The 17,169-nt window shown below is 39.8% G+C and overlaps 1 protein-coding gene across 2 annotated transcripts in view; it reads left to right on the top strand.

Moving 5' to 3' along the window:
• The window catches only part of LOC138638718 (cytochrome P450 2K6-like), a 101,055-nt gene extending 88,298 nt beyond the window's left edge, over positions 1-12,757 (top strand). For both annotated transcript variants that reach the window (XM_069728241.1, XM_069728243.1), the window contains 3 exons: positions 6,259-6,443; positions 9,796-9,937; positions 10,775-12,757. In XM_069728241.1, the coding sequence (XP_069584342.1) occupies positions 6,259-6,443; positions 9,796-9,937; positions 10,775-10,953 (506 nt within the window). In that variant the 3' untranslated portion in view covers positions 10,954-12,757. The remainder of the gene's footprint in view (positions 1-6,258; positions 6,444-9,795; positions 9,938-10,774) is intronic.
• Positions 12,758-17,169: the final 4,412 nt, after the last annotated feature.

Genomic DNA, 17,169 nt, shown 5'->3' with positions numbered 1-17,169 from the left:
TAAATCCGCAGTGCTAAACCGCTGCGGATTTATGGCGGATTTACCGCGTTTTTTTCTGCGCATTTCACTGCGGTTTTACAATTGCGATTTTCTATTTGAGCAGTTGTAAAACCGCTGCGGAATCCGCACAAAGAAGTGACATGCTGCGGAATGTAAACCGCTGCGTTTCCGTGCAGTTTTTCCGCAGCATGTGTACAGCGATTTTTGGTTCCCATAGGTTTACATTGAACTGTAAACTCATGGGAAACTGCTGCGGATCCGCAGTGTTTTCCGCAGCGTGTGCACATACCTTTAGAATTAGGCCATGTGCCCACACTGCGGATTGGCCGCTGCGGATTCGCAGCAGTATTCCATCAGGTTTACAGTACCATGTAAACATATGAAAAACCAAATCCGCTGTGCCCATGGTGCAGAAAATACCGCGCGGAAACGCTGCGTTGTATTTTCCGCAGCATGTCAATTCTTTGTGCGGATTCCGCGGCGTTTTACACCTGTTCCTCAATAGGAATCCGCAGGTGAAATCCACACAAAAAAGACTGGAAATCCACGGAAAATCCGCAGGTAAAACGCAGTGCCTTTTACCCGCGGATTTTTCAAAAATGGTGCGGAAATATCTCACACGAATCCGCAACGTGGGCACATAGCCTTAGGGTTAGGGTTGGAATTAGGGTTGTGGTTAGGGTTGTGATTAGGGTTATGGCTACAGTTGGGATTAGAGTTAGGGGTGTGTTGGGGTTAGTGTTGGAGGTAGAATTGAGGGGTTACCACTGTTTAGGCACATCAGGGGTCTCCAAACGCAACATGGCGCCACCATTGATTCCAGCCAATCTCGTATTCAAAAAGTCAAATGGTGCTCCCTCGCTTCCGAGCCCTGACGTGTGCCCAAACAGTGGTTTACCCCCACATATGGGGTATCAGTGTACTCAGGATAAACTGCGCAACAATTATTGGGGTCCAATTTCTCCTGTTACCCTTGTGAATCTAAAAAAATGCTTGCTAAAACATCATTTTTGAGGAAAGAAAAATGATTTTTTATTTTCACGGCTCTGCGTTGTAAACGTCTGTGAAGCACTTGGGGGTTCAAAGTGCTCACCACATATCTAGATAAGTTCCTTGGGGGGTCTAGTTTCTAAAATGTGGTCACTTTTGGGGGGTTTCTACTGTTTAGGCACACCAGGGGCTCTGCAAACGCAATGTGACGCCCGCAGACCATTCCATCAAAGTCTGCATTTCAAAAGTCACTACTTCCCTTCTGAGCCTCGGCATGTGCCCAAACAGTGGTTTACCCCCACATATGGGGTATCAGCGTACTCAGGAGAAACTGGAAAACAACTATTGGGGTCCAATTTCTCCTGTTACCCTTGGGAAAATAAAAAATTCTGGGCTAAATAATTATTTTTGAGGAAAGAAAACGTATTTATTATTTTCACGGCTCTGCATTATAAACTTCTATGAAGCACTTGGGGGTTCAAAGTGCTCACCACACATCTAGATAAGTTCCTTTCGGGGTCTAGTTTCCAAAATGGGGTCACTTGTGGGGGGTTTCTACTGTTAAGCCACATCAGGGGCTCTGCAAACGCAACGTGACGCCCACAGAGCATTCCATCAAAGTCTGCATTTCAAAACGTCACTACTTCACTTCCGAGCCCCGGCATGTCCCCAAACAGTGATTTACCCCCACATATGGGGTATCAGCGTACTCAGGAGAAACTGGACAACAACTTTTGGGGTCAAATTTCTCTTGTTACCCTTGGGAAAATAAAAAATTGCAGGCTAAAAGATCATTTTTGAGAAAATAATTTTTTATTTTTATTTTCATGGCTCTACGTTATAAACTTCTGTGAAGCACTTGGGGGTTCAAAGTGCTCACCACACATCTAGATTAGTTCCTTTGGGGGTCTAGTTTCCAAAATGGGGTCATTTCTGGGGGATCTCCAATGTTTAGGCACACAGGGGCTCTCCAAACGTGACATGGTGTCCGCTAATGATTGGAGCTAATTTTCCATTTAAAAAGCCAAATGGCATGCCATCCCTTCCGAGCCCTGCCGTGCGCCCAAACAGTGGTTTACCCCCACATATGGGGTATCAGCGTACTCAGGACAAACTGGACAACAATATTTGGGGTCCAATTTCTCCTATTATCCTTGGCAAAATAGGAAATTCCAGGCTAAAAAATCATTTTTGAGGAAAGGAAAATTATTTTTTATTTTCATGGCTCTGCGTTATAAACTTCTGTGAAGCACCTGGGGGTTTAAAGTGCTCAATATGCATCTAGATAAGTTCCTTGGGGGGTCTAGTTTCCAAAATGGGGTCACTTGTGGGGGAGCTCCAATGTTTAGGCACACAGGGGCTCTCCAAACGCGACATGGTGTCCGCTAACAATTGGAGCTACTTTTCCATTCAAAAAGTCAAATGGCGCGCCTTCCCTTCCGAGCCCTGCCAAGTGCCCAAACAGTGGTTTACCCCCACATATGAGGTATCGGCGTACTCGGGAGAAATTGCCCAACAAATTTTATGATCCATTTTATCCTACTGCCCATGTGAAAATGAAAAAATTGAGGCGAAAAGAATTTTTTTGTGAAAAAAAAGTACTTTTTCATTTTTACAGATCAATTTGTGAAGCACCTGAGGGTTTAAAGTGCTCACTAGGCATCTAAATAAGTTCCTTGGGGGGTCTAGTTTCCAAAATGGGGTCACTTGTGGGGGAGCGCCAATGTTTAGGCACACAGGAGCTATCCAAACGCGACATGGTGTCCGCTAACGATGGAAATAATTTTTAATTCAAAAAGTCAAATGGCGCTCCTTCCCTTCCGAGCCTTACCATGTGCCCAAACAGTGGTTTACCCCCACATGTGAGGTATTGGTGTACTCAGGAGAAATTGCCCAACACATTTTAGGATCCATTTTATCCTGTTGCCCATGTGAAAATGAAAAAATTGAGGCTAAAAGAATTTTTTTGTGAAAAAAAAGTACTTTTTCATTTTTACGGATCAATTTGTGAAGCACCTGGGGGTTCAAAGTGCTCACTATGCATCTAGATAAGTTTCTTGGGGCGTCTAGTTTCCAAAATGGGGTCACTTGTGGGGGAGCTCCAATTTTTAGGCACACGGGTGCTCTCCAAACGTGACATGGTGTCCGCTAAAGAGTGGAGCCAATTTTTGATTCAAAAAGTCAAATGGCGCTCCTTCCCTTCCAAGCCCTGCCGTGCGCCCAAACAGTGGTTTACCCCCACATATGAGGTATCAGCGTACTCAGGACAAATTGGACAACAACTTTCGTGGTTCAGTTTCTCCTTTTACCATTGGGAAAATAAAAAAATTGTTGCTAAAAGATAATTTTTGTGACTAAAAAGTTAAATGTTCATTTGTTTCCTTCCATGTTGCTTCTGCTGCTGTGAAGCACCTGAAGGGTTAATAAACTTCTTGAATGTGGTTTTGAGTACCTTGAGGGGTGCAGTTTTTAGAATGGTGTCACTTTTGGGTATTTTCAGCCATATAGACCCCTCAAACTGACTTCAAATGTGAGGTGGTCCCTAAAAAAAATGGTTTTGTAAATTTCGTTGTAAAAATGACAAATCGCTGGTCAAATTTTAACCCTTATAACTTCCTAACAAAAAAAAATTTTGTTTCCAAAATTGTGCTGATGTAAAGTAAACATGTGGGAAATGTTATTTATTAACTATTTTGTGTCACATATCTCTCTGGTTTAACAGAATAAAAATTCAAAATGTGAAAATTGCGAAATTTTCAAAATTTTCGCCAAATTTCCGTTTTTATCACAAATAAACGCAGAATTTATTGACCTAAATTTACCACTAACATGAAGCCCAATATGTCACGAAAAAACAATCACAGAACCGCTAGGATCCGTTGAAGCGTTCCTGAGTTATTACCTCATAAAGGGACACTGGTCAGTATTGCAAAAAACGGCAAGGTCATTAAGGTCAAAATAGGCTGGGTCATGAAGGGGTTAAAGATTAAAAAGAGGCTAACGCAACATAAGTGTGTACATGCCTACGGCTTCTAAAGGACTTTTGAGCAAGTATAATCTTAATGTTACTCTATGAGAGAAGCAGTTACAAAAGATTGTCCATGGCCAGAATTCCAAATATAGGGAAACATTGGGGTTTAAGGCTATGTGCACACGTATAATGGTCCACTGCGGATTTTTCCGCAGCAGATTTGATAAATCTGCAAGGCAAAAATGCTGCATTTTTGCTGCAGATTTATCGCGGATTTACTGTGGATTTACCGCGGTTTTTCTGCGGATTTCACTGCGGTTTTACAACTGCAGTTTTCTATAGGAGAAGCTGTAAAACCGCTGCGGAATCCGCAGAAAGAAGTAACATGCTGCGGAATGTAAACCGCTGCGTTTCCGCGCGTTTTTTTTACGCAGCCTGTGCACAGCCTTTTTTGTTTCCCATAGGTTTACATTGTAATGTAAACTCCTGGGAAACTGCTGCGGGACCAGCAGCTGCGGAAACGCTGCGGATCCGCAGCGTTTTCCGCATTGTGTGCACATACCCTAAGGATGATTGCAGCATTCAGCAAGTGTATCATGACCACCTCAAGACCAAAAACTATGGACTAAGGGCACAATTCATTATGCAGTTGCATTAATTGTACTTTATTTTTTCCAGCTAAAAGTTATTTGTTTTGCGTTGAATTATTATTTTTAATTGCACATACCGTATTTTAAAATCTATGTTCTACTTCATCTGCTTCTTTATTCCTTTTCACTATTGTGGCCGTTCTTCTTGTAATCCAGATGTTTTCGGCTGATTCATTGCTTGCAACTTTTGGCGCAAATAAACTCTGGTCCTTCTATGGCAGGTGTGGGAAACCTTTTTTCTGCCAGGGGCCATTTGGATATTTATACTATCATTCAGAAGTCATATAAAATTATCAACTATTAGATCAAACAAAAAAACTAACTCACCCATAACGTGATGGCTGCAGTTGCTTCTTTTTGGTGCAAAATATGATATTAGATGGTATTGATTATATGGCTACTCGCAGCTGTTTTTCCACATGTATATTACACTGCAAGTATCCCCAGAGTAGAAAATTCATCAATGCCCAAGTAACAATTATAGAACTCAAGCAATGGGGATCTGCAGTATATACATCACACATGAAACACAGACTGTTGTATATACACCACATAGGAGACACTGGGACTGCAACATATACATTACATTGGAGACACTGGGACTGGAACATATATGTCACACAGGAGATGCCTGGGCAGGAGCATAGATCTAATACAGAATATACTGGGGTTGGAGAATATGCACCACAGGAGATGCTGGGCATGCTTTAGCATATACATCCATAAGAGACATTGGGGCACATACATCACAGGAGACACTGGGGCACATACATCACAGGAAACACTGGGGCATATACATCACAGGAGACACTGGGGCATATACATCACAGGAGACACTGGGGCATATAGATCACAGGAGAGACTGGGGCATATACATCACAGGAGAAGCTGGGGTATATAGATCACAGGAGAGGCTGGGGGCATATACATCACCGGAAGCACTGGGGCATATGCATCACAGGAAAAGCTGGTGCATATACATCACAGGGGCAGGATGAAAGATGCAAGAGTCTGTCTGGATCCCAGAAACTCACTCAGCTTTTGTGCACACACACTGTTTACAAGAAAACAGGTCACAGGTGAGCATGTTACCTTTAGTAGCCATTCAAACCCATTTGTGTCAACGTCTGTGCATGGTATGAGGCCAAAATCACCAGGGTATGTAAACTTTTGATCAGGGTCATTTGAATGTTTTGGGTCGTCATTATGATTTAAAAGGAGAAAACACAGTAGTTTGACAATAAATGACTTCACCCAACCACTTAACATGAGTGGAGAAAACGTTTTGGTGTTATCATTCATATTCTCTGACAAAAGGCAAAGAAAGCAAAAATTCTGCCAGGGTATGTAAACTTTTGAGCACAACTGTACTTGAGTTGCATGCAACCTTTTTTGGGAGCATGCAACTTTTTGCACTCAAAAAAAAAAGAAAACAAAAAGCAAGTTTTACTTTGACAAAAACCCTTGAAAATTTTGGCATTAAAAACAGCATAAAATGCCACAAGACCTAAACAAAAAGTGAATCTAAAAAAGCGCAAATGATAAATCAGGTTCTAAATGTGCTGAAATCGTGATGAAAAAAAGTGTTTAATAAATACTATTGTTATGTATGGTCTTATGTTTTTTTTTTTTAAACTCGTGAAATAGAAAAGGTCCAAAGTGAAATTGAAAGAGTTATTGGTTTGGCCGAACCCCAAGTGAATCATCGAAAAGACATGCCGTATACTGATGCCGTCATCAATGAGATTCAACGTTTTGGAAACATTGTTCCAACTAATGTGCCCCACGCTACCACTCAGGATGTAAATTTTAGGGGATATCTCCTACCCAAGGTAAGATAAATAGATATTGAGGCTTATTAGTTATCTTGTTATTTTGGCGACATGTGTGATCTACCATGGATTGTAAAACAAGGCTACTTGCACATGGTCATTTATGTTATCCATGTCTCAAAATTTCCAAATTCAGTGGCCATAGCCCATAGGCCCATATTCCTCATTGCTCCTCAGGGTGAAGCCCATACACTAAAGCAACTGATTTAACTTTAGTCACAAAGCTATTCTACACACATCAGCTTCCGTGATGTTTCTCCTGCTTTGGACCAAAAGGACCAAGCGATTATTTTTCTTCTTCTTCATAACTTTTTTATTATTTCTGTCAATGCAGCTGTTTTACAGATAGTTTTATGTGTTGAGCTGTATTTTCCAACGGAATCAACTTTGGATGCATGGAATTTATTGATGTTTTTATTGAAACAATTCGAATTGATCTTTTTGCATTTCTTCTCCCGTCTATGATGTGTAACATTAAAGGAAACCTGTCACGTAAAAACACTACTAGCCTACAGATATTGGGAAAATCTACAGGTTAATAGTGTTCTGAACCTGCCAGGTGCGGGCAATAAGACCCCCGCTGTTGCAAGGAAGTAAACTTATTTCTTCCTGGCAACATTTGGGTTCCAGACATGTTCAAGGTCCAGTCATCACTTAGAGTATAGAAAGCAGCAGCTCTAACAATGACACCGAGTCAGACTGTCTGCAGCTCAGCATTAGGACCAGCTGTTACTAGGGGTGTAGTTACAGCCACCACTCTCGTTTTCCAAACGGCTTTCAGGCATAAATCTCCTAAAAAAGACGATGTCTGCATATACTCTTATAGTTTCATTTTTCTGACTATCGGGACTAAGACTAGAGATGAGCGAATTTGTCTCCGAATCTGATTTAGCCATATTCGAAGACTATCGTGCCGAATGTATGTTGAATGATTGGTTCCGAACATATTCGGTAATTTCAACACCCATTGACTCTAATGACGTTCGGCTGTGTTCGAAGAATAGTGCAGAAACAATATTCGCTTACAACCGCTAACAATCTTATTCGGAACCGAATCCGAACAAATTCGTTCAACTCTAACTAAGACTTCATGTGCACATACCCTAACTTATATTTTCCGGTCAATATTGTATGAGGGTTTGTGTTTCAAGAATCAAGCTGGGGTTTTTATTGGTACCTTTTTGGGAGACATTTTAAATTTGATGACTTGTTATAACATTTTCTGAAGGAGACAAAAACAAAAATTGCAATTCTTCAAATTAAATTTTTAACTTTTCGAAAAAATGTTCTCTCTGACTCTCTGAAAAATATTCCAATATTGTTTTAGTTCGGACTGCTACAGACGCATTGCTAGCAATTTTTTGTAATGTACAGTAATAGTTTTTTTATTTAAATAACAGGAAAATTGAGTTGATTTAAACTTTTTAAATTTGGGGATTTATTTATTTATTTTTTATCATGTTATTCTTGGTTTTTTTTTACCCTTTTGGAGTTTTGAACCTATTTAGTTACTTGTACTATACAATGCAGTAGTTTTATAATACAGGGAGGGCCATTTATATGGATACACCTAAATAAAATGGGAATGGTTGGTGATATCTACTTCCTGTTTGTGGCATATTATTATATGGGAGGGGGGAAACTTTTCAAGATGGGTGGTGACCATGGCGGCCATTTTGAAGTTGACCATTTTGGATCCAGCTTTATTTCTTCTAATGGGAAGAGGGTCATGTGACACATCAAACTTTTTGAGAATTTCACAAGAAAAAACAAATGGTGTGCTTGGTTTTAACGTAACTTTCATGAGTTATTTACAAGTTGATATCGCCAGCCATTCCCAATTTATTTATGTGTATCCATATAAATGGCCCACCCTGTATATTACAATCAAAATTTAGATATAAGGGGGAAGTTTGTGTGTGGCATTTTTTTTCTGTTTTAAATAGTAAATATAATTACTGTTATTTAATTGTTTTATTCGTGTACACATTTTGATTGCATGATATGTCCTAATACAAATTTATACATAAAAACAGACTGTTAGAAATACCAGCAGAGCTTACTGTTAAAAATTAAATTCTTTATAGAATCTCACAAGAATAACTGTTAAAAATAAGTCACATGGCAAAGTGTCAAAATCACCGCAGAGATAATATCACAATTCGAAGTCAATATTGTATCAACAACAAGAACAATCCATTATATAAAAACCTCTGTACATTACAAAGGAAAAAAAGAAGTTCAAACAACATTCAAAATAAGATATAATAACCCACAGCTGTTGTATTTTTGTGCATTGATAAGACCCGCTGTACATAGTCCTTACAGGTTATTCCCTGGGGCTGCAGCTCGTTGCCACTTGCTTATGCACTTTATTTTGACTCCTTTTTGGAATGTCCTAGGATAATTTATTAAAAGTTCCGAATTGTGTTTGGACTTCATTCGTTCCCTACACAATTTACAAATTTTTTTGTGCAATATTGACATTATGGCAACATCCTTCCTGTAATGTGGCTAGAGATGATTCATTTGATTTGAAATTTCTCAAAAAAAAGTTTGGATTAGTCAAAACCCGAATATTTTGTAATTTAGTTTGCTAAAATCAAACTGCAAGCAGTTTCACAATAAAAAAATATTCTGCTCACCTCACCCACCACTCATCTGTCATGGCAGTATTCCTACCTCCAGCTCCAATGTTCTCTTTCATCTTCACCCTTTTGACACCTCCAAAATTGAGTATGCTTCAAATGACATCATGGTGTTACCTGGTAACTCCTGTGCACCAGGCAGAAGCTTTTCCCTTTGAGTTATTCAGCTCTATGTACAGCTCCCTGCTAGTTCAGATACCTGATCGGCTCCACACTGTGTTTTACTGATTGGCTCATTGTGTGATTCCTTGATTGGACACCCTACTTAAACCTGGCCTTGTACTTACCTAATAGCGAGAATTTTGAGCTCTCAGCTCCCTTTATTTAAGATTTCACTATACCTGCTTATCCTCCATTACATTCATGCTGCTCTTATGTACCCACCTCTGGCTATCAACTGACTACACTACCTGCTTATCCTCCATTACAATCCTGCTGCCACTGTGTACCAACCTCTGGCAATCCATTGACTAAGCTACCTGCTTATCCTCCATTGCAATCCTGCTGCTCTTGTGTTCCGACCTCTGGCTATCCACTACGCTACCTGTTTTTTTACCATTACAATCCTACTTCTCCTGTTTCCCGACCTCTGTCTAACTACTCATTATCTTTTTATCCTCCATTACAATCCTGCTGTTCCTGTGTACCGACCTCAGTGATAAATCTAATTTATTAAGTTCCATTGTAAATATCACTTCTTTCAGGGCACACATGTGATTCCGCTGCTTACCTCCGCTCTTTATGACAAAGATCATTTTGTAAAAGCTGATGAGTTTTACCCAGAACACTTTCTGGATTCCAGTGGAAATTTTGTAAGGAAAGAAGCATTTATACCCTTTTCAGCTGGTGAGTGATCCTTTCAGTTGTCTTATTTTAGGAGTAATAAGGATGAGAGAATTTCAACACTGAAAAGCCCACCCAATTCAAAGCAATCTTTTAACCCTTTCAAAACAGGGTCAATTTCCATTTTTTTTGTCATAACTTAATTTTTTGTAAACATACAGTTGTGTGAAAAAGTATTTGCCCTCTTCCTGATTTCCTGTTATTTTGCATGTTTTTCATGGCTTAAAAAAGACAAAATAAAGACTTTGGAGTGGCCTAGTCAAAGTCCTGATTTTAATTCAATTGAGATGCCATGGCAGCTATTGGCTGGGAGACACCTAGGAGGAATAGCTTTAAATGCCTCCCAGATGTCAGCTGGGGGCATTTTACAATGTGCTTGTGCTCTCACTTTAAAAGGAACCTGTCACCTCGTTTTTCAGCTATAAGCTGCGGCCACTACATTTCAAGGCTTATCTACAGCATTCTATAATGCTGTAGATAACCCCCCAATCTAACCTGAAAGATAAGAAAAACAAGTTTTTTTATACTCACCCAGGAGCGGTCCGGTCTGATGAGAGTTGCAGGTCCGAGTCCGGCATCTCCCATGTTCATGCGATGTCGTCATCTTCCTTGCTTTGTGTCGTGGCTCCTGCGCAGGCATACTAATCTGTTGAGGGCAGAGCCAAGTACTGCAGTGCGCAGGTGCTGGGCCTCTCTGACCTTTCCTGGAGCCTGCACACTGCAGTTCGCTATACCAATCAAAGTGTTTAAATGCCCATTTTTGGAAGCATACTTTACCTTGTGTTTTTCCTTTTAAAGAATATACATTTTTTATCTTTTATTTCATATTTTTTGTTTTAGGTAAGAGAAGTTGCGCTGGAGAGAACTTGGCCAAAATGGAGCTGTTCATGTTCTTCACAAAACTACTGCAGAACTTCACATTCCAGGCTCCTCTTGGAGCTACACTAGACCTCAACCCTAGGGTGGGATTCACTGCCAGTCCAAAGGCCCATAAGATATGTGCTATACCTCGTAAATAATTGCCTAGATAGATTTGTGGTACAACAAAATTTACAATAGTGAAAGATTACTACCATAAACCAACCAGTTCCTTACATCTCGCTGACTTCTATCATGAATATACAGTGTATCCATATTTATAGAGAACCTGCTACCATAGAAAAATGCTGATAACCTGCAGATATGGGGTTAATCTGCAGATTAACAGCATTATTAACCAGTTCGGCACTCGAACATAGCCAAATATTGTGGGGAGAAAATTACATTTATTCCCCACTGGCGACATTCCAATTTCAGTCACTGGGATAGCACTACAAAGCAGCAATTGTAACCGTGCTACCGGCATCGATTGAAATCCGGCCCCAATGCAGAGACAGTGTCAGTCATGCCCTGCGCTCTGTATACTCAGAGTGGTGACTTAATCAGCACCACTCACGTGATACTATTAACCTGAACATTAGCCCCATATCTGCTGATTAATAGTTTTGTTTCTGATGATAGGTTCCCTTTAAAGTGGAACCGTCACTTCAATTTTTATTTTATAAACCGACTAGTAGATTACCCGCGGCTTTGCTCGCAGACAATATGTTAAATTGATCAGGGTGTATCTTATCCTTTAGTCATATGAGTAAATGAGCATGTGGAAGACCTCTTTTTGCCACTCAATTGAATACATCCAACACTGACTTTCACCAAAAATGTAACACTTTGTAAATTCATCTATGAGCTTGATAATTTTTTGTTTAAAAACCCTTGCTGTTAAATCATGTCGATCAGAGGGGCTTTGACCATTCAGAAGCTCTTCCTTTATCTCTGTTCAAGTTGGAGTACATATAACTGTAATAAACAAATCAGGATGACCATATATCCGAACATATGTCATGGCGTCCTGAGCATACTCATGCATATGTCTGGGACTTCCAGTAAATGTAGCTGGTAAAATAAGCATACACCCAATGTCAGCCACATTGCCATCATTAGCAACAGCATCCCTTAAATGAATGCATTCATCCACTCTTAAGTTTTTGTTGGTTCAATCGTATGTACAAAAGATGCTCACTTTCCACATTGGCATACATATCAACTATAAATTGATGAAAAATTGCCTACACTGTAAAATGTGGTTAGAAGACCCATGTCTGATCGTTATTTGGTAGGCATCAAAGTCCATAGCTGATATGATCTATGTGTTTCTGCAATACGTTGAAGATTGTTGCTTCGTCGATGAATAATTATATCTCGGCTTTGAAAGGAATGACCGGAGCAGAGCTGTCTCCCTCCCCCACGGCTGGGCGGAGGCCAGCATGACAATGGGTTGGAGGGTGGAGTGAGGGTTAATTAAGGGGTTGGCTTAGCGGGGTAGTATTTAGGGTCTGGTTAGGGGTGGAGTCCCATCAGTTCCCGCTCTCTGGATATAGGAATTGTCCCGCCCTCCCGCCCAAATTTTTGCTTTTGTTTTGGGGTTAGTGAGGCTACTGTTTTTATAAGGTTGTTTCTTTTTTGGGTCATTGTGGCCGTGGCGTCTGGGGGGAGTCCTTGGAGTTGGTAGAAATTGGTCTGGGGATCCATTGGCAGGGTGGTTGGATCCCCTAGAATTGTATCGTGAACAGTAAACCCGCAGGGCTTTTGGTGCTCCCAAGCCAGTGTGGTAACGGCTGGGAGTAAATTGGTTTTATGTTATGTTCACGTTATGCTTTATTAATCACCAGATTCTTGGGAGCTTCAAGGACTCCCCCTAGTATTAAAGTTAATGTAGTTAATTTCAATGGGTTATTGTTTATGTTAAATAAAGGTGGCTGTGGCCTATAATGTTCTAAAGAAAAATTGTTGTCCATGTTTTTATTTGGGGTAATCTTTATGTAAGTGGAGGGTAAACGGGTATAAGGGGTTGGGTGAGGTTATCCCTCTTTACCACAATAACTCAAAAATACCAGTGTCAAGTCCTGTCCAAGCATTACAATAGCTACTTTGTTATCAATGGGAGAATGAAATCGCCTTTTATGCTCGCCAACCGGTGTCTTGTCTGCTCTTATTACAACTTGATATTCATCACCTGGCATTCTTTCTAAGGCAACTTTGAAAAGGTTTACTAACTGATTGTGCTGATGGAAAATCTTTGCAAATTCAACACAATCTCTCTTTTTGTCTCAAGTATAGCTTCACAATATCTATCAGCTTGCATTTGTTCATCTCCCAAAAAACATATCGGCATTAACTATGGATCTTCATTTGCTACAGGAAGCATTGAACCGATTTTGTGATATACTTGGCCCTGGACTTTAAAAGTTGGCATAATTCCTGCTTCCTGGAGTACAGCTGTCGTACCAAAGGATGTCATCAGGAAAGATGAATTGTACCTCCTAATATTTTGCAGAAAATGCTTGGACTCGGGAGTTGTTCCTGACATGTATGAAAGAAGTGGTTCAGGAGGTAGATCTAAAGGTGTCAAACTGACTTTCCCATTTGAGCAGCACATACCAGGCGATTCCAAGTCATCCTGCCTACATCTTTGCACACGTTGCATATGTTGTATGCGGTCATTTTCACACATGTGCATGTGTGTGTGTGTGGTGTGCATGTGGTATTTATGGGGTGGTGTTGCTGTATTTGAAGGGTGGTGTTTGTGTTGGGTGTGTCTAGAGTGGTCTGGTGTTTGTGAGGTGTGTTGTTGCATTTGTGTGGTGTTGTGCTTGTGGGTTGGTGTATGTGTGCTGTCTGTGTGATGTTTGTATGGTGTTTGTGAAAGTTTGTGTGTTGTGTGTGGTGGTGCGGCCCCTGTAGCAGCGACTCTTTGGCGCCGTCGCTATAATCCATCCCTGTCAGTCACAACTGTTGTTTTCCCCTCAGCACGTTTACTTTCACCTTCACATTTCTCCTTTATATGTGTAGGGCCTAACTTCCCAATCTCATGACGGGAGGACGCTAGCAAGAGGTAACGTGCGCGGTATTCTGCTCCTGTGGGTGGAGAGGTGGCTTGCCAGATTTCGCCCAAATCGGCTAAGAAGTGTGGATCTGTATAGATCGGGCTACTACAGATTTTGAGTATTATTTATACAGCTAATAGAAACGCCAAGATTTTTTTTAGTGGATTTTTTTAGAGTTTTGGCTCAGATTCTGTTCCCAAAAGCTCAACAAAAAGACAAACTGTGAAGTGTTCCTAAGGGCGCATGCCGACTATGTCGTTTCCAATATGTTTAATGAGAAATGTTGCAAAAAATGTTCAAAGGAATAAACATGTCCCCATAAGACCCATTAATAAATAAATGACAAGACACCTTTATTGATGGAATAAAAATTGGCCGTGAGGTTTTATTTTGGGTAACATACAACTCGAATAAATACCAATAAATAAATTCAAAAGTCCATATCCAAAAATTCATCCAGTAGCCAAATCCACCCATTGAATGGTGATTTTTACCCCACAAATAAAACCGAACGACAGGAAAACAAATGCTAAAATAGCGGGAGGGAGGGTGGGCTCTTCTTTCTTCAAGCGCCAGCGGAGTGACAGGCGCTGACAGGAATCAGTCTTATATATCAACCAAAGAACCGCCAAATTGATAGAAACCAATCACATTGTCAGAAAATTGAGCACACAAAAACCAGTAAAAACTGGTTTAAGCCACTTTACTTTAAAAATAGCACAGCCTCTGACCCTTCACTGACTCTTGTTTACCACTGCCTGAGGTAACTCAGGTCTATGTGGACATGAGACCCCCGTCATATTTCATATGTTTGGGCGGGGGGGCAAACATTCGTTTATACTGTACGTAAAAAATGTCTTACTGTTCCTATTATGTTATGCAGTGCCTTGAAAAAGTATTCATACCCTGTGAACCTTTCCACATTTTTTTACATTATACTTGCAAACTTAAATGTATTTTATTGGGATTTCATGTGATATACCTACACTAACTAGGAAATATTTGTGAAGAGTAAAGGAAGTGATCCATGGTTTCTATTTATTTTAGAAATATAAATCTGAAAATTGTGAGGTGCATTCGTTTTCAGTTCCCCTGAGTTAATACTTTGTAGGGCTATCTTTTGCTGCAATTACTAATACAAGTCTTTTGCGGTCTTTCCTTATCAGCTTAGCACATCTAGAAGTGACATTTTTGTCCTTTCTTCATTGCACGCCCGCTCAGTGAGGTTGGATGGAGACGTCTGTGGACAGTAATTTTCACGTCTTGCCACAGTAATTTTCACTTTTTGCCACAGATTCCCAATGGGATTTAAGTCTGAAATGTGACTGTGACTTTCACACACATTAATATACTGTGATGGAAACCATTTGACCATTTGTTGTAGCTCTGGCAATATGTTTAGGGTCATTGACTCGAGTTTTTTGCATTATCTCACAAGTTTTACTCCAGGATTGCCCGGTATTTAGCTTCATCCATCTTCCCCTTAACTCTGACCAGCTTCCCTGCCACTGCTGGAGAAAAGCCTCCCCACAGCATGATGTTGGAGTATACGACTAAGGCCATGTTTGCACGTTTAGTGTTTGGTCAGTATTTTACAACAGTATTAGTCTTTTATTGTCTGTACAAGTCCCTTCTAAAATGTAAAGCGGAATATGTTAGCACTATAGAAATAAAATTATTATTATTATTATTATTATTATTATTTTGAAAAAACAAGATTGGGAGAAAAATACAGACATGGTGACATTTTTATATTATGCTTTTCCTCTGAGTGTCCCACTCCTGATTTTGGCTTACAAATACTGATGTAAAATGCTAATCAAATACTGAACATGTGAATATGACCTAGCATTTGTCCTGTGAACAGATTCTCTCACCTGAGCTGTGGTTCTCTGCAGCTCCTCCAGAGTGTTCTCCTTGCTCTAGATGTCAGTTTGGGTGGACGGCCATTTCTCGGTAGGTTTGCAGCTGTGTCATCCATTTGTGGATAATGGATTGAAAATGCTCTATGAGATGTTCAGAGCTCGGGCTATTTTTTATATAACCTATCCCAGCCTTACTCTTCTCCACAACTTTATCCCTGACCTGTCTGGTGTGCTCATTGGTTTTCATGATGCCGTTTGATCCCTGATGTTACCAAACAAACCTCTCAGGCCTTCACTTAAGTTAAGTAGTAGTTATAATGGAAATAAATCACACACAGGTGGACAATTTACTAATAATGTGACTTCTGGAGGCAATTGGTCAAACGGGTATCAGACACTCGTGGGCTAAATACAAATGAATATCACAATGTTCAGATCTATATTTTTAAAATAATTAGAACACTATGTATCTATAACATTCGTGTACGCATTACGTAAAATAGGTTACTTGCATCTTTTCGAACATATGCAGTTAAAACTCACCAAAAACTTGGAACTTAACATAATTTACATGATAGGTTCAGAAACACTGCAAAACGCCTGCAACATCAGAGACATAGCAAACACTCATTGTGCAAACTTACTCGGAGGCCACATTTACACAAGAAGCTTTTGGAGAGTTTTGGATGTTCCAGATTTTATGTAGCATTTCTGCCCCTACATGTGCTTGTTTATTTAGTTTTTGAGTGCATTTTTTACATATATTTTTGACACTGCATTTTTTGTCTGTATTTAGTCCATCATGTTTTGAATAAAGCCGCTTTGTTTTTAATGCTACCTGGCATTTGGCATTAACAAAATGTTATTGATATAGTCATGTATGAATTTAATGCATTTTTTATGTGTTTGGTTGCATATACAAGGTGAGTTTTTGACTCTACGCATTTTTGCTTCATCAAAAACACACCATCCTACAGTTCTAGAAATCTCATACCCACTGTGCTTTTTTTTTTAACTCGGCGTAAACTGAACCTTTGTTTTGTGTTGCAAATCCATAACATGTCAATTTCTCTTGTGGGTACACTGAGTTTATGAGCTGATCTTTTTAAAAGCCTTGCACTAGATTTGGATAATCCACAGGAAAATATCGCACATGAATATTTAGTGCGTTTGTATGGCGGAAACACATTAAAACTGCATGCAATCCGCACTTGACTATTTCAATAAAATTTTGGCAATACCGAATACCAGATAGTATCAAAAACAAAGTAGCTTTATTGAAAATATGACAAATGTGGAAGAAACAAAAAACGCAGAGTCTAAAATACAATTAAAAAGCATGTAAAAACACACCCACAAACTAAATGAAAAATATGCAATTACTGTATTTTTTGGACTATAAGATGCATTGGACCATGAGACGCACCTAGGTTTTAGAGGAGGAAAT

The sequence above is a fragment of the Ranitomeya imitator genome, chromosome 5 (genome assembly GCF_032444005.1).
Source record: "Ranitomeya imitator isolate aRanImi1 chromosome 5, aRanImi1.pri, whole genome shotgun sequence".
In the NCBI taxonomy this organism is placed as follows: Eukaryota; Metazoa; Chordata; class Amphibia; order Anura; family Dendrobatidae; genus Ranitomeya; species Ranitomeya imitator.
The sequence above is the reverse complement of the archived record's forward strand: the minus strand, read 5'-3'. Positions and strand labels throughout refer to the sequence as shown.